Source organism: Cyprinus carpio, chromosome B16 (genome assembly GCF_018340385.1).
Source record: "Cyprinus carpio isolate SPL01 chromosome B16, ASM1834038v1, whole genome shotgun sequence".
In the NCBI taxonomy this organism is placed as follows: Eukaryota; Metazoa; Chordata; class Actinopteri; order Cypriniformes; family Cyprinidae; genus Cyprinus; species Cyprinus carpio.
The window spans coordinates 24,180,193-24,197,280 of record NC_056612.1 but is presented as its reverse complement, the minus strand read 5'-3'; the positions used below and the strand labels follow the sequence as shown (position 1 = coordinate 24,197,280).

General features: G+C 36.9%; 3 protein-coding genes and 1 pseudogene across 5 annotated transcripts; 3 read left to right on the top strand and 1 right to left on the bottom strand.

Annotated features, from left to right (window-relative positions):
• The first annotated feature begins 19 nt into the window (after positions 1 to 19).
• Positions 20 to 3,941, top strand: zmp:0000000951. The gene is made up of 3 exons (XM_042741634.1): positions 20 to 1,875; positions 2,033 to 2,989; positions 3,168 to 3,941. The coding sequence occupies exons 2-3, from the start codon at positions 2,046 to 2,048 to the stop codon at positions 3,931 to 3,933; spliced, it is 1,710 nt and encodes a 569-aa protein (XP_042597568.1). The 5' UTR covers positions 20 to 1,875; positions 2,033 to 2,045; the 3' UTR covers positions 3,934 to 3,941.
• A 1,878-nt stretch (positions 3,942 to 5,819) lies between these two features.
• Positions 5,820 to 8,785, top strand: LOC109087215 (protein FAM83A). Its single transcript, XM_019101439.2, has 4 exons — positions 5,820 to 6,335; positions 7,041 to 7,208; positions 7,456 to 7,580; positions 7,843 to 8,785. Exons 1-4 carry the CDS (start codon positions 5,826 to 5,828, stop codon positions 8,318 to 8,320), a joined length of 1,281 nt encoding a protein of 426 aa, XP_018956984.1. The 5' UTR covers positions 5,820 to 5,825; the 3' UTR covers positions 8,321 to 8,785.
• Positions 8,357 to 10,563, bottom strand: LOC109087211 (annotated as a pseudogene).
• A 351-nt stretch (positions 10,564 to 10,914) lies between these two features.
• LOC109087232 (DDB1- and CUL4-associated factor 13-like) lies at positions 10,915 to 16,783 on the top strand. 3 transcript variants are annotated; one of them, XM_042741630.1, is made up of 6 exons: positions 10,915 to 10,995; positions 11,158 to 11,347; positions 11,757 to 11,846; positions 12,697 to 12,828; positions 15,297 to 15,463; positions 15,734 to 16,783. In XM_042741630.1, the coding sequence occupies exons 2-6, from the start codon at positions 11,267 to 11,269 to the stop codon at positions 15,831 to 15,833; spliced, it is 570 nt and encodes a 189-aa protein (XP_042597564.1). In that variant the 5' UTR covers positions 10,915 to 10,995; positions 11,158 to 11,266; the 3' UTR covers positions 15,834 to 16,783. The 3 variants fall into 3 exon arrangements, with proteins under 3 accessions (XP_042597564.1, XP_042597565.1, XP_042597566.1); XM_042741631.1 differs by having other exon boundaries at positions 10,941 to 11,040; XM_042741632.1 differs by lacking the exon at positions 10,915 to 10,995 and having other exon boundaries at positions 11,052 to 11,347; positions 15,372 to 15,463.
• Positions 16,784 to 17,088: the final 305 nt, after the last annotated feature.

Here is a 17,088-nt window from a genome sequence, read left to right as displayed (position 1 = left end):
GTTGATTGAGTTCTCTTGAAAAACTGGGAAAATCAGGAAATTATCATGGTGAATACAATTTTTGGTTAGAATTTAGTTCTACTTATAGTTAGAAAGTATTTGAGCATAGCTACTGTAGAATTATTAAATAGAGTATTTTTTAATGTATGATGGTGATATCAAATACCATGGCAATTCCATATTCATATACCATGCTATTTACTTCAGAAAATACTATGGTATTACCATAATGACTAAAAAGCATTAAAAAAAATTTTTTTGAGCATAAACTAATACAAAAAAAAAAAAACACAATTCTAAAAATAAATCTAAATGGTAGGAAAGTTCTTAAACACTGATTATGGACTATATCATCGAAAAAGATTTACATTACAATAGATAATAAAGATAATTAATCCAAAAACAAACAAAGCAAAGCAAAGTGGACTAAAATGCAGTTCAAAAAATAAACAGAAATCAGTACCTGCTCAGGGACCCACCTGTTCCAATCTGAGATTGCACCTTCTTTCCTTCTACCTGCTTGTATTCGGTTCAGTTACTTTTGTGGACACTTTTAATGGCGTCAAACCTGTTTGTCATCGCCTTTTTTATTTTTTTTTGGTTATACAGGCCGCATGAGATGGGATGGGCAATGTCACTCCCTGTGTTTTCACCGCCAAGTACTTTCAGTTATTCCATATGACATTTTATTGAAATGATTGCGAAATGAATCTAGGAGTGTCTACATTAAAGAAAACGGTGACAGCTGCCACTGCTATTTCCAGAACACTTCAGTTTACAAAGTTTGCAAACACTGCTACTTGGTATAAAGTGGTACCTACTGGTTTTCTTTTGATAAAGAATATTTAATTTAATATAAAAAATATCAGTCCAAGCCACTCAAAGTAGGATTTGTATATAAAAAGTATTTATTAAGTCATGTCTGTAGAGATCCACATACTGACTTGAATTTATATATTTTATTAAATACATTGTTAAAATATTTATAAAGGAGTACTATTTTTGTATTACATCTAAACTTACAGTACTGGTTGCTCTTGTGTTTAGGGAGAAATCCTGACCTCTGCTGGACACTGACACACTATATACAGCTTCATATAATGTGCATTCATAAATACCACATTATTTTCCTTATTATTTGTAGTAATGACTAAGGTAAGCATCACTGTAACTGTTTCTCATACTTAGCGTTCAACAAATCTAAGTCATCTAATGAACCAAAACACAGTTAAGACCTGATAATGATCTCAATTGACTTGGGCCATTAAGAAACCATCCAGAAATGCTCATAGAATCATACTAAAAATACTCAAGACACCTTAGTAGCTATTTAACAATGTGCTAAAATGCTCTAAACACTTTGGCAACCACATAGCAATGTGCTTGAAAACACTTAATTAAAAAACTTAATTATGGTGGGAATCTTGGCATGGACAAGCATCACTCACAATTTTTTTTAAAAAAAGTTTAAAAAATCTACAATACTGTAAAAATACAGTTAATATTTAAATTTGGTGGTGAAATATAATATGTAAATTTATAAAAACGTGTGGTGTGGATGTGAATTCTTCCTCTCCTGAAACTCTTCTTTATGCTGGTTTTCAAACAAAATTCCATTAGAATTTCACAAATGGAGTAATTTATAAAAAAAAAAAAAAAAGAACTGTGGCGATAGATGGGTTAAATGGAATTGAGTACACCATGATGCTTAACAAACTTAAAACGCCCTGAGAGCTGTTTACAGTGCCATCTGGAAACCTTGTCAAACAAAGTGTTGTTGACTTTTGCACAGTTGACTGTCTCGCAAACACACTCGTCCAGGAGAACTTAAAGACGGAGGACGCACTTTTGCAGCTTATTTGCTGTTCAAAAACGGTGAGAGTTGATTATTGTGTCATGTTCTGTTGGCCATAATTTATCTGTGAGCACTGTCAAATTCAATCATTAGGCCTGTATACCATTGGTGTTATTGTAGCAGTAGGTAGCTAGAGTAAGCTATATTATTAAATTTATTTATATTCTTTCGTTTCAGGGTACAACTGAAGATGGAAGAAAAACTTTCGGACGAAAAAGTGAAATCTATGCTTGCCCCTTGGAGGTTTTCCATCAGGGCACCTGGATTTGAAAACAGGCTGGTGACTGCTCTACAGCTGTTTGAACGTTTCCCTTTAGATATAGCTGTGACCGGAGGAACACCGGAGGCTAATGCTCAGCTGGCTTCTGCAATCTGTGGGCCGGCGGAGGAAATCGAAGAGGAGGAATGGGAAACTGATGATGAAGGTGATGAGGAGGAAGAAACAGATGAGGAAGAAGAATCAGACTGTGAAGAAGATGGAAGTGCAGATGAGGAATACAGTATAAAGTCTAAGTTAAATACTATTCACTACCGCAGTAGTAGTAAGAAACGTGTTCGGATAGCAGAGCATGCAGAATATATAGGGAGGGGTGTTCCTGATTTTGACTCTGTGATTTTACACCGTCAAATCCCAAATGTTCGTGTGTGGACCGTGCAGGGCCATCCAACCTCAAATTCCATCATTACCCAGACCAACCAGCAGTATGACTCCACATGCTATGATGTTCTGGTGGTTCTCACTACAGAACAGCACAAGGAGGACCACATGTGGCTCAAAATGGAATTGCATGGCAGAGATCAGCCTTTTTTTCTGGTTCAAGCTGAGCGGGACTGGGACGTGGTCGAGGAGAAGCCTACAGGGCCGTGCATGACATGTGCCTGGGAACGAATGAGAGCTCGCAAGCTGGAGTTGCAGAAGAGAAGTAAAGAAGTATTTGGAGAGACGGCTGATTTAGAAGCAGACAGCCAGAATCCTTCAAATGCTTCCCAAGATCCAGAGTTAGTGAAGATGAAGGATATCACCAAGGTGCTTGCTGAAGCCCTGCCTCAGCTTCGGAAGAAGGCTTTTAGTCAGTTTCTGGTGGCGATTACAAAGGAACTTCGGATTCCTAAATTACTGACTGATGACACACAGTAAGTCAACTTCATTGTGTTTTGAAATGCTTCATATGGTTATACATGTCTGGAGTTCTGGGGTCAACATGTTTGTTGGTCAAATTCTAACCCAGTCCCTACACGTAATCCAAACCCAATGTATGTAAAACATTTATACATACATTTATCTAACAAATTCGCTACATTTGCTTCACAGGTTTGTGGTCTCTACTGCTTTGCGGTCCAAGAAGATAAACCAGGATGATCTTGATCAGATCACCAAGCTCTCGCAAATGAGAGATCTCACAGACAATCCTTCCAAGCTTCAGGCCATCCTTGCAGCTCTCGATCACTTCCGGCTGGATATCGGTGTGCTGGGTGAGACAGGTTGTGGCAGCTCCAGCTTGGTCAATGCCCTCTTGGGCCTGGAGAAAGGTGATGAACAAGCTTCCTCAACCGGTGTCACTGAAACAACTAAAGAGGCTGAGAAGTATTCCTACCCATCCCCCAATGTCCGTCTTTGGGACCTTCCTGGGCTTGGAAAAATCGGTGATCTTGGCAGCCTGTCCTCTGCATCCAGCTCTTCTGAAGATCAACGCATAACATCTGCGCTCTCTTTGTGTGATGTATACATACTGGTATCTCCTTTGAGGCTTAGATTGGGAGCAATACAGTTGTTGCAGCAAGCATTATCCCTAGGGAAAGAATGTTACCTGATGCTTTCCATGGCAGACTTGATTGAGGAGCAGTCCATTGTGGAGGTGAGGCAATGGGCTAAAGAAGTCTTGGGTAAACTGGGTCTCCAGCAGAGTTTATTTCTGGTGTCTGCTCACCATCCCGAAACCTTGGACTTACCCAAGCTAAAGGAGACGTTGAATGCAGCCTTTCCAAGTCATAAGAAAGTCGCTCTTGCCAGATATGCAGCAAAGCAACTGGATGGCGATGTTTTCTGGAAAAGATCAGATTCTTGCACATTTATGTAAAAAGTCTTTTGAGAATTTCAAAAGGTATTTTCTCACAATTAAGCATGTTTTATTAGGGAGGGATTTCTGTTTGTTTAACTACTCATCACTCTCCAAATATATTTCATCCCTATATGAGAACCACCCTAGTCAGATGCAATGTATTAGCGAGTGACTAAAGCCTTGCATGTGCATTTATTATTATTTTTCACTTTTTAAATTTTCATTCTAACCATATCTGCCTGAATTCTTTTATTTAGACACGTTATTAAATTACATTTACTCATTTAACTTTTTTATTTTGAACAAAATCCTGCATGCTACCATATTTGCAAAAAATGCAATATCTAATGCAATTAGGTGAAAGTCTAAATATTGTAACTCATTGCAAGCTGTTATAGTCTATGGTATTTCATCTTCTCTGTTTATGATAGTGGTTGAATATATCCATATTTTCACGTGTTGCATAAGCCAATAATTTCAACTTGATATATACAGAGTTCTGCCATAAAACTCTAGATGGCGCAGTCCGATAGGTCTAAATCAATCTGACCTAATGACATCATTATTACATGGCACAGCTGATTGGTTCTCTCCTGTATCGGTAGCCAGTGAGCTCGCTGCTCAACATTCAAATATACAACTAGTGTTTGTCGTAGCAGTTGCAGCTTGCTTCAGAAATCCTCCACCTTCCCCAGCTCCACCTGTATAGATCTGCTATGAGGTGATTTATGTATGCTACTGTATATGGGGGTTATTTCATGTATGTTATATTTGCAGTAGCAATATTTCTTACATGCTCACAGCAGCATGTTGTGGATTTATTGGCAGTAGCAAGTCTCGGTACTTGCTCTGCCGCAGCAGCAGCGTAGCAGATCTGTTCCGCCAAGTCCAAATACATTAACATTGTCATGTACAATGCCTCCAAGAGCTGTCATGACAGAATTACATTTTCTGATGCAATAAGTGATGTTTGCCCATGCAAAACCTGCATCCACAATGTTTTCGGGAGTTACGGGTGGTTTAATGAGTTGCTGGTGTTTGTGGTTGCTAGGGTGGTGTGGGTGGTTATTTATTGGCCAAAATCAAAAGTCCCTATGATATTCGGGTCTGTTTAAATCCGTTTTATATTTCATTTCAACTGCATATCTGGTCTCTTAAAAAATAATAATGCCTCTTTCTTCAATAAGCTGCATGGTTTGATGTGTCAGTTGTATGTGGTGTGGGAAATTGTATGCTTGGGGTTTGAGGTTTATTATGACTTATTAAATTACCAAATAACAAAAACTTTCACTACCACAAGTACTCTACAAAGCCATTAAGAGCTTACATTAAGCAGGTGTGTCAGGACACAGGAACAAGTCTATTGGTTCCTAGTGATGCATGAGTGAAATTAATCTGACGTCCACATCTTCATCCCTGCCACTCACGCCATTTCATTTCTGTGATGGAAAGCATGGGAGCTTCAGTCTCATTATTCAGCTCCTCAACACCTCACCTGTTAACCATAGGACCCCACCCACCGATGCCTGGGGGTGAAGCCGTCTGTGAACGCTAGTTACTCCTCTTAGTACCAGGAGGAGCAACAAACTACTTTCTGTAAAGCCATAGGGCAGCACTAACACTCAATTTTCCACTCACCCATCATGAAAACATGACAAATTGGTTCAGAAATGCTCAGTGTGCCATGAAACGCTTGCACTGCTGATGAAAAGATGCATGGTGCATGAATGTCTCGCAGCATTATTTGTGAGCATTTGATAATGATCACCTTGGGGATGTTAACTGTAGCACCACACCATGTTTGTATGGATAATTATTTGCCCTTAAGCGTGATAGACTACTAAATATGAAAGCTGAATGAGCAAGAGTCAACCAGTCATCTGTCAGCTGAGGACTTGTATGCAAACAACATGAACCTTGTAAGTAATGGATTGTCAGTGCAGTGTTACTTTATGCCAAAGCTGATGGGAAAAATGAGAAGAAGAGTTCAGGAGATGAGAAACCCAAACACTATGGTGTCTTCAGTAGATCTGAGTCACAACGAGAGCACACGACTGGCTATGGATGCTCTTTTGGATAGAGGGATTGATGGATACCAGGAAGTGCTGAACAAAGAGAATGAAGCAAACTTTCTGTCAGCGGAGGAGAAAACATATATCTTAAACAACATTAAAAAGCCTCTCACTGACAATGAAGAGACAGACAGGGATAAAGAGATGTCCGGTTCTCCGTCAGTTTCTTCTGAGACATACTTTCCTGCAGTCACAGAGAGTGAGCCTCCAGTTCTTGACTACGGCTGGCCAGCGGCTGACTGGAGTTACCATCTCCAAGGGATTCCCAGTGTGGAAGTGTTCTTCCACTCGACGATATCATTTTCCATGAAAGACCTGCTGCGGGAACTCATCAGGCAAGCAACTAAAGTAAGAACCTGTCATTTGTGAGTAACATTTTTGGATTGTGTACTGCCATTATTTTTTCGAATATCACTTTTGTGATACAAGGAAGATGCATCCTGCAATTATAAACAGCACTTTCCATTAATAATTGTACAGTTTTTTTATTATTATTATTTTATGTATTTGTGGCACAAATTAAACATGTTTGTCATCAAACGATTTTCTGGCATAGTAATTTATTTTTATTAATATTAAGTCAAATATATAGTTCACATATAATGTGTTCAATGAGTTACATGATGTTGCTTTTTAATTATCTGTGAAATTTGTGAAAGTCTTCCAAGTAAATCCAGTACTTTGCAGTAGTGTCTTTATCCAGTTCAGTTCAATAATGATATTAATCTATTAATTATAATTTAACTTGGAAAAAAATGTAATTATGTCTTTCGTTTTTAGAAATGGGTAGAAATTGGTTGCTCTACAAACACAACCAAGACTTTTAAAATGCATTTGTCCATAGTTTTAATAACATGGTTAAAAAAAAAATCAAACTTTTATTTGTTAGTTTGTTTTTTGTCATTTCTAAAGCTTAAGCACCTCCTTTGTTGAAAATGAAAAAAAAGGGTCCTATTTTGTACTCTATTTATGGAAAGTGCCTGACATTTTTGAATGTGCAGTGGTGTTGAACAATTTTCAATGTAACTTTTGCCTATATTACACTCATCAAAGGTTTTGGCGATAGTTATGGACACATTCAGCGATGTGGAGATTTTCTGTGACATACTGGAGGCGATAAGAAAGCGAAATGTGTCCGTCTATCTCCTTCTGGACCACACCAATTTACAGCTGTTTCAGGACATGTGTGAAAATTTAAAAATCAACAAGTCTCATCTTACTGTAAGTCACAGTATACAGACTTCACTTACAATACATGAAATGTGTTGCTGCTGGCAAAAGAAATATTTAGGGATTGCAGATCTTATATTTTAATTTAACAGACACTGTTGGTTTATATAATAAATGTAATTTCAATATATGTAACTTGCTTTTTTACTTAGTTCAATTATATTATGAAATGAAAAACATGGAGGAATTCATTATATTTATTGACAATGTGCTTGTTTATCTCTTTCTCTTCATACAGAGAATGTCCATTCGTAGTGTTCAAGGTGAAACATACTGTGCCAAATCGGGCAGAAAGTTCACTGGACAGATGAAAGAGAAATTCATCATTGTGGACTGCACAAAAGTGCTGGTCGGCTCATACAGGTACCATCTGAAAATTCCTCTTTTGAGGACATTCATTTTTAGTTATCAATTTTAACCTAAAATCCTGGTTTTAAAAAATAGAAATATTTCTTTTCAGTATCATCTCTTTACAATTTTAAAGGTGAAATGTTTAATTTCTTTAGCATTAGCTGGTCCATCTGGGCCACTGAAGCACATTGCTCTTTCATTTGTTGCTGCTAGCGATGCAGAAACTTCAGGTTGTTGTGACTTTTTCCATGATGACTCTATCAATCTGTCACAGTCTCACCTGGCTGTCCTGGCAGGTTCACAGAAGCTTGGCCGTACTCTTCAAAGGCAGTGGGGTTAAACCTTTCGACCTGGAGTTTCGCAGACTCTATGCAATTTCTGAACCTATCCCAGGATTTACCTACCACACATCAGATCTCGATGATCTCTGCATACCCTTTGAGAAACTCCAGATCCCAATGCACCCGGCAGGAACTGCTGGAAACACTCCAGACCACCTACAGCAGAAACCTCTTAAGCCCAGGACCTGGAGTTTCCCGACAGCTCCTGTCCTGGTCAGACAAACCAGCTATCCAAACGTCACCACTGTACCGCAAAGATCTCAATGGCTTCCACGGAGGAACACAATCCATCACCCCATTGCTTATCAGCCCCCACTATTCAACGATTATAATATGAGGAGCCAACCTTGGCGTCCAATACATGGCAATCACATCAACAGTGGCATTCCTGCAACTTCCCACTGGTGCTAGAGCAGGTTATTTTAATGCTTTAGTTGGTAGATTGTATTAGTAGATGTAGAAATTTTTATTTATTTTAGCACATTCAACTTTATTCTGCTCTGTGACAGTAAAATCACCAATAAGAGATTCGCATTCATTTATAAAAGTACAATCAATATTCAAATTATTCATATGTCTCTCCAGAGGTCTGTGCATGGATAAAGCTGGAGTCTTCTCTTGCATTTTAGTGTGGAGTTTGTTCCACCACCTTTCATCAAATTCTTTAATATAAAGTCCTGATAAACTCTCTCCATCTTGGTTTTCTTCTCTCATCTTCTCTGGATTGAGGTTTTCTGCCATTGCCTAGATCAGAATAAAAGAAATCAGTTTCTAATGTGAGACCATGAATGTCCATTACAAATGTTTGGGAGAGTTGTGTAAGAGATGTGCAATTCTGTTATGTATACATTTAGAGAATAAACTAGTTTTCTTTGATGCACAGCAATGAGTTGAATTCACATTGCAAAGGAATACTCAATCCAAAAATTACAATTTTGTCTTTATTTTCTCACCCTGACACAGATTTCAAACCTGTATGACTTTCTAGCAAGCTTCCAAAAAAAAAAAATGACCCCCTTTTGAGTGACACTTAAATCCTTAAGTTATAAAGACAGTACATTATTAAATAATTGGCTTTTTGGTAATAGTGAATTCATCTATATATATATATATATATATATATATATATATATATATATATATATATATATATATATATATATATATATATTTTTTTTTTTTTTTTTTTTTTTTTTTTTTTTTTTTTCATAAATAATATTGTCTGACCTCAGAGACTGTCTGAAGCATATTTTCTGTTGGCTGTAGAACATGCAGAGCTTCCTCAATGTCTCGTAGGGCCCTCTTGCTGTTCTCTAGCATGAATGAGAACTAGCAACCTGAAAAAGTGAACAAACAAGATGAACAAACCCAGTGCTGAATTCATCTGTTAATGTTAAAGTTGTAAATAAACAGCTAGTTCTCTTGTGGCTGACATACCTTGTTCTTATCAAGCACATGATGGTCTTTAATCGTAAAATGTTACTTGTCCCCTGCTGCTGGTCGTGTTCTTCCTCAGTGCTGCGTCTGTCTGGACAGCCATCAGACTCCAGGAGCCTCTGAAAGCTCATGGCCAGATTCAGCCAGTGCCACGGATAGTAGGGATGAAGACAGCACAGCTGCTGCAGGCTGGAGATGCTGTTTGTCAGATCTCTGTAGTGTTCATCAACACTTAGCTCCAGCTGAAGGACGCAGGTGAGGTGTGGCAGGTGTTGGATACTTCAGTCCTCTGTCAATAAACCAGTACCAAAGCAAAAGCATATATAAAAGTTGTTGGAGTTAGAAATTTACTATATTTACCAGTTTCTCACAGGCATTTAGAGCCTCTTCTTTTTTGCCCTGCTGACAGCAGCATCTTGCTATCCCTTCCAGCACATCTCTCTTCACTGATATGTTTCCAGCAGGTATGAGAGAGAAGCAGGATCTATACTCATCCAGAGCTGCCTGTCATTGACATAACTCACAAATCAGCTTATGAATCAGATATCAGTGAGAGTTAATGGTGAATTCAGCTCTTTATAGCTGATACTGTTTCCTCCTGTAGGCCAGATCTTCTCGAAACTTCAGGGTTTTTTGTTCTTCTAACGGGTCCTCGACATTTCCATCTTCACAAAACCACTAGATAGAATAAAACAAAGGAAAAATGATATCCAGGAAGATGTTATTTATTTACAGTGATGGCCAAAATTATTAGAACACTAGTATTTTCACCTACTAAAAAAAGGTTTTAAGTCAGCTATTTCTGTGTTTTGCTGTAGTGTGTCAGTAGGAAATATCAGTTTACATTTCCAAACATTAATTTTGCCATTAATTGCAATAATCCAGTGAGATTTTTGTCTGACAGCAGCCAGTGCTTCACACAGATCTGATCTCATTGTCATCCAGTCTGTCTGGAATGACATGAAAAAAAAAAAAAAAAAAAAAAAAAAAAACAGAACACACTGAGACACACTAAGTCCAGAAGAACCGAGGCAATGTCTCCAAGATGCTTCAAGAACCTCCCTGCAAAGTTACCACCACTATAATTCTTGATTATTTAATTCTAGAAAAGGCACTTAAGTTGTTTGTTGGTTTAGGGTTTTATTTATTCATTCATTCAGTTATATTAATAAATATAAATGTCATTTTCACACCGTGTGAACGGGGCAGAAACACATAATTATACGTTATAAGACATTTAATTATCATCAATTATATATAATTATAACCTAAGTATATAGGAATAATTTTTACACCAGGATTTCGAGAGAAAAAAAATGCATTTTAATTCATTAATTCATTAAATAATCTAATGAAATATATAATACGTTATTTTTTTTCTTAGACGTCAGAAATAACTAATTTGAGAAGTTTTTACAGAGCTTGATTTCACTTTCAAAAACAATAAATATATACTTCTGTAAAACATTTAAATGTATTGCATGAAATATTATATAAATCAATACATTCACTTCTGTGAATATGAAGTAACAGTACACGAATAATATAATAATCGCCCCCCCCCAGTACCCGGATGTGTCACGTCACATTAGTGCGCGCTACGTCATACAATCCCATGGTCCAACATTTCTCTGAACGCTGCAGATTTGGTAAGGATTTTGAGTGTTTAATTTTATAATCCGCTGGAATGAAAGGTAAAGGGTTTTTTTTTTTTTTGGGACCCCGACGATTATGTTCGAGAGACGATAACGTGATTATATGAGGGTTGGTGCAGTAGGAAGTATAGCAACTGTGATGTGTTCCCTATCTAGTGCAAAGGAATTACGACCCGACCCTGCATCCTTTTGAGGGGCCCAGAGAATACACCAGGGCCCACTAAACTGGAGAGAGTGTTTGCCAAACCCTTTGTAGCTTCACTAGATGGACACAGAGCACATCAGCTGCATCACCAAACACAACAAAAGCATGTCAACAATCATCTGTGGTGCCTGCGATGGGGAGGTAACACTGTAAAGCCCTTATGGCTCTTTTAGGAGCTCATTTAGGCTCTTGTACCGAGCAAGCGCAGTCACTGTTATGTTTACATATAAGAACAGCATGCACACCCCACATACAATAAGACAAAGGACACAGTTAATGAACTTCAGTTTTGCAGTTATTTTTCCCAATATGTCAAAAGCTTCTAGATTTATTTAGTATGGATGAATGCGTGGATTTGTGATTCTTACAGGAGTGTTTAAGGACAGTTCAGGCTCATGCAGGTTTTGTGATTTTTTTTTTGGCACTTCCATTTTCACTGTATTTTAATCCTGCATATTCCATATTCTTCCTTGATATAGATGAAAACAATCCAGTTAGTAAGTGCTTGTGCAGTCATGTGATTCTGTGAAATCTTCACGTCGTGCAACAGGTAGAGGATGACAAGAGCATCAAACAGTGGAACATAGAGGCCCCGGTGCATGGAGTTCGGGAGGAACCAATTAACATGATTCTGGGAAAGGTACAGTTTTATCTTACAGATATTATATCAAAGATTATATATATTATTATAAAATGCAGAAATTGCTGCATTTATTTGACATAAAATAAATTAATTTTGTAATACAATAATATTATGGAATATTATTATAATTTAAAATAACAGTCTTCATTGTCACATGATCCTTCAGAAATCATTCTAATATGCTGATTTAAAGCTCAATTATTATCAATAATTATATATATATATATAACCTTTAATGAATAAAACGTTCAAAAGAACAGTGTTAATATTTTGTAACATTATAAATGTCTTTAATGCACACACGGGATATTTTATTTTATTTTATTAATAAAATAGCTTAGATACTGGATTGCTACTTGATATTCCTCAGCAACTAGGTGGTAAAATTGCTGTTTTTGAAGTAACGTAACTTCATTGTTTGAGAGAGATGTGCAGATGAAGGTAGTTCACACAAACAACTGTCAAATCTCTCTCTCTCTCTCTCTCTCTCTCTCTCTCTCGATTGCTAAATATTTCAAGTAAATGTTATAATTAATTAATTCAAATAAATGTGATCTTAAATTTCATATGTCTTATTTGAAGCAGGCAAAATGCTAGAGCTAATGAGCCATAACTGACGAAATCACCTCTTTGCCTTCACGTCGTGCATTAAAATCGTTTAATGCACAGGTAGCCATGCGTTATTGCTTACATATACATGTATATATACATTCACACACACACACACACACACACACACACACACACACGTATCAGCATATATATATCTTTTTTTTTTTTCTTTTTTATTGCTACAAGTTCACAAACACAGAGATTTTCTATTCTTTTGATTTCCCATAATCCTCAGGTGTACCACACTAAACATATGCAGCATGTCATCTGTGTGAGATGGTCTGCTGACAACAAATATGTCCTGAGCGGCTCTGACGAGATGAACATTCGTCTATGGAAGGCCAACGCCTCGGAGAAGCTTGGACTGGTGAGTGCATGATCCCATTTAATGTCTTAGTCAACCAGAAAGAGTTTTAACTCAATGACTCCAGGTTTTATACCTGATTGCAGAGCTTTTTAAGGGTGCTCACTTGTTGCAGATGCACTCAGGTGGTTAATAAGGGCCGCATTTGGCCCCGTGGCCACCCCACAAAGCACTTAAAATGAATTACACTCACAAATCACTTTCATTAAGCGCGTCTATGGCAGTGTTGCCAAGGTCTGAAACCTGGCCAGGAAAAAGTTTTATGTCTCTTGTCAAAGCAACTCGTGTAATAGAGTGCCCCAAAGTGCCTACACCTATTTCATAAAGTGAAGCTCCCTTACAAGGAAATCCACACATGTCCATAGATGTTTTTAAAGATTGAAGCACTTTTGTAGTTTATATCGGGATAAGAACGGCTCAGATAATTTTGCTCTTACTCAAAAAAATAGTATAGATTAGGACTGGAAGGTTTGGCTAATATATTTTTCAGTTTTATAATGATATCTGATCTTGAAAGTTGTTAAAAAACAAGACGCTATAAATATTAAGGAGTGTCAATTTTAGTCAGGGGGAAAGTAATTGTTACAAAATAGTAAATATGTCCCATTTAATTAAACTTGATGTGTATATACACGTGGAAAGCTTTATGTTCTGCTGAGGCAGAAGTTGGTTCTGCTCCAGGTAGATGGTAGTTTCTTCTCCCCATCAATTTGTATCAGCTCTAGTCCCTCATGCGGCCCATCGTTGGCAAGTTTTTGGCTTCTGCTAGACTTTAAGACAGAGATATATTTTGATGCTTTTCACTTAAAGAGATCAGACACTCACTGCAGTTATCAGCAGTTTGAATCGGCCAATCACTTAAAGCAGAGAAATAATGAAGACATTAAACTCAGGCACATGAGAGTATTTAATTAAAGGAGCAGATGCTGAATCAAGAGTATGCTGTCTGGAGAAGCTCTTTGGACCTTAAAGAGACTGGCTTTGGTTTGGTTTTTCTTTGCCGTCTGACCAAATGCCCATTTTACTAGATTACTATGAAAATTCACAGTTTATGAGATTGAACTTCTATGAGTGACTTTTTACAATTTTTTTCACATAAGCACATTGTTTCTGTTGTTTCAAATAAAAAGGGCCATGCTTTACACTTTTATAGCCCTTTAATTTATCCCTAGAGTCCTCTTATAATCTTATACTTTATGTAGAAAATTAAATATAATTGCTACTTGCAGTTGGTGTATGTTAATATAACTATAATTATATTTTTAATTAAGCATTCCTGTAGCTTAAACAGTAGAGCATAGTGCTAGCAACGCCATGGTCATTAACTGATAAAATGTATACCGCAAACGCATTTAGGATAAAAACATTTGGCAAACGCATAAGTGTAATTATATTTGTTATAATTTCTTATTGTGATGTTGTTTTTGTGACAATAAAACACATTTATCCCCTAAATTCTTACTGTAATGTGAAAAACATGTCATTTAACTGTTATTTTAGTAATGTTTATATAATATTTTAGTTTTCAATATTTTGAGCTTTTATATTTTCAGTTTTTATTAGATTTTTTTTTTTACATTTTATGTGCTTTTGGCATTTTTATTAGTTTTTTTTAATATTTGTAAAGTTATCTTTTTATTTTAGTTTTCATTTACTTATTTCAGTACCTCTGCTTATTTAAAAGTTTTCATTTTGTGTAGCTTTTCCATCTGATATATATTTTATTCTATTTCAGCTTTATTTCAGTTAATAAAAGTAACACCGGTTATGATAACAGTAAGTACAGTAAAAGAAAAATAAGTTGCTGCACAAGTATGGTAGTTGTAGTTTTTATGTTGCAACAGATATAAAATTCACCTCTGAGGTTTGAATGCATATATTTTTTCTAGTAAAACAAGTTGTGAATGTCTCTTCAAGTAATGCCTATTTTACTAATAAATCGGTAAAAGGTTATTCTAAAATTATATTTGAAATTCCTAAACGAGCCCATGGCTGATATGCTAATTTGCTTCTGGGCAGGACTACAAACCCAACAGCTCTATTATGGGATGTCTCCATGGAAACAGCAGAGTCATGTTCATTTTTCCCCCTCATGTGAACGATGTCAAGAAATTCGTAAATAAGAGTTAACAGGCCTTCTGATTTTCCTCCCGAGCGCTCTGATGGCATCAGCAGCTATTAGATTGCCCTAAACAAATTGAATTTGAGAAAATCATAGCTTTTAATTAGAATAAAAGCCTTCGGAGGGGTGTGGAGTGAGACATGCTGAAGCCGGGGAGCTGAAGAAATTTTATTATAGAGAGATAGACGAGGAGCACGTTGCTGTGTTTCTTCTACTGAAAAATGTGGTTTCATGTTTATTGTCAAATGAAAAAGACTTCTCAGGATGTTGCATGTCTGTGCTGGCACTGTTGTGTTTATGAAGTGCATTCATAAGAAATGTATACAGTTTGAAAGCTGTCTTGCGAAAGACAAAAATCTCATTGTTCACAGCTGCCACAAACTACAACAAGAAGCTGATAGAGAAATTTCAGCACCATCCACAGGTGAAACACATCGCCCGTCACCTCCACCTGCCCAGAGACGTCCTGAAGCAGAAGAGAGAGCTGCGGGAAATGAAGGAAGCCTGGCGCAGGAAGTAAGTTCCCTTCACCAATGCACAACTTTAGTCCATCAATTAAAGTCCCAAAATGCATGAATTTGCAGCACCTGTAAACCTTGTGTTGCATACAATAACAACATCAGACTTCTTTGAAAAAGCTTGTGAAAAATGACACATTTCAACTTTAAATCTCATTGTATCTTGTGCCTTTTGGCTCTTTTGTGCTGGCAGCAAAATGAAATGAAACCATGTTCAAGTTTGATTGGCATTCTGATTGTCTGTGCTTCTCTGTGTGTGTTTTTTTAGGGAACAAAACGTCCGCAAACACAGGAAGCTGGGATTTGTTCCTCTGCTGACAGAAAAGGAGAAGCATGTGGTGGCTGTCATGGAGCAAGAGCTGATTTAAAGAGGTGCTTTCGGTGGACGTGTTTCTGTTTCTCCACACACGGACGTGCTCCAAAATATTCCACCCTTTGGCCTCTGTTGTACTTCCATACTAAGGTTTTGAGTGTGCACAAGAACTGTCAGCATACTGCTGTTTGCTACACATTTCTAAAGAATTTTACATGGACACACACTGAGCTCTCTTTATAATTGGTTGTATATGAACAATGAAAACATCTTTGTTTGTGAATATTCCTGTTTCCAGTTAGCCTTCACTCCAAACCCACTGGGTTACACAATGACACATTGATGTAAGTAAATAGGACTGTTCCAAATGTTTCTATAACAGTGGTACTAGTGAATGTGTTACCAGCACCTGCTACCATTATCTGTATCACTATGTAAATTAATTCATATAGATTTACCTTAGAGCAAGGTTACCTTGTAGGTGTTCTTACAGGATCATATATTGTCTGATGGTGAAGTGCAGTAATTGCAAGGTAAAGTTGGTAAGTACTGTAAAGTGTCAGTTGTCTCAGCTGTTCTCATATACAGCCTTAAATGCAAGCCTGATGTTTTACAGTGTTTGTGTTATGTAATTTGTGTTTGTGAAGGTAAACCAGCAATGTTTTCACATCCTATAAACAATTTAATTCTTTAATAAGATATAAAATACACTTCACCTTTTTAGCCCATAATCCCATCATCTCAATCTGCTCTCGTTTAAAGCTCATCTACAGTCAGCGCAAGCCAAAGGTGTGAGAAACTGAGGGTCAGGAGTGAAAATATACAGTCAGAAACAGGTGCTTTGAACAATACTATGGTAACACTATAATTTTATTAAATTATTTACATTGTATAATGTTGAACAGGTCAGTATCTGAGAGAGCAGAATTTCATGTTTTAGTGTTTTGAAGGTGCACTGAATTAGTAATGTTTAATATGATGTTAATAAAGGTTGTGCTACATTTTGCCATGGGTAAAATTACTTGTATCAATCTCATATAGAATCAAGAATCGCCTCATTAATATTTTAATTAATTAATGCGCATGAATTCAGCTGAAAGGAATAGCCTAGGTTGTATTAGCTGTAAATAGAAATTAGCAGTTTAGCAGTTTAAAATGTAATTGAGCCTTATCACCTTTTAAAAAGGATGTAGTAGTGTTCCATAAAGATTAAAATAATTTGACGCATTATTGGTCTGTACTTCCTATTGGCAACGGACCCTGCTCAGATTATTTTTAGAATATATGGCGGATCCAGCTACAATGTAGAT

Excerpts from the sequence above, each read along its gene's own strand:
- LOC109087232 (XM_042741630.1), top strand. The coding sequence starts at position 11,267 with ATGGACACAGAGCACATCAGCTGCATCACCAAACACAACAAAAGCATG. Across the intron at positions 11,348-11,756 it reads GTGGTGCCTGCGATGGGGAG|GTAGAGGATGACAAGAGCAT; the intron begins GTAACACTGTAA and ends GTCGTGCAACAG. Across the intron at positions 11,847-12,696 it reads TTAACATGATTCTGGGAAAG|GTGTACCACACTAAACATAT; the intron begins GTACAGTTTTAT and ends CATAATCCTCAG.
- LOC109087215 (XM_019101439.2), top strand. The coding sequence starts at position 5,826 with ATGAACCTTGTAAGTAATGGATTGTCAGTGCAGTGTTACTTTATGCCA. Across the intron at positions 7,209-7,455 it reads TCAACAAGTCTCATCTTACT|AGAATGTCCATTCGTAGTGT; the intron begins GTAAGTCACAGT and ends CTCTTCATACAG. Across the intron at positions 7,581-7,842 it reads GTGCTGGTCGGCTCATACAG|TCTCACCTGGCTGTCCTGGC; the intron begins GTACCATCTGAA and ends AATCTGTCACAG.
- zmp:0000000951 (XM_042741634.1), top strand. The coding sequence starts at position 2,046 with ATGGAAGAAAAACTTTCGGACGAAAAAGTGAAATCTATGCTTGCCCCT. Across the intron at positions 2,990-3,167 it reads TTACTGACTGATGACACACA|GTTTGTGGTCTCTACTGCTT; the intron begins GTAAGTCAACTT and ends TTTGCTTCACAG.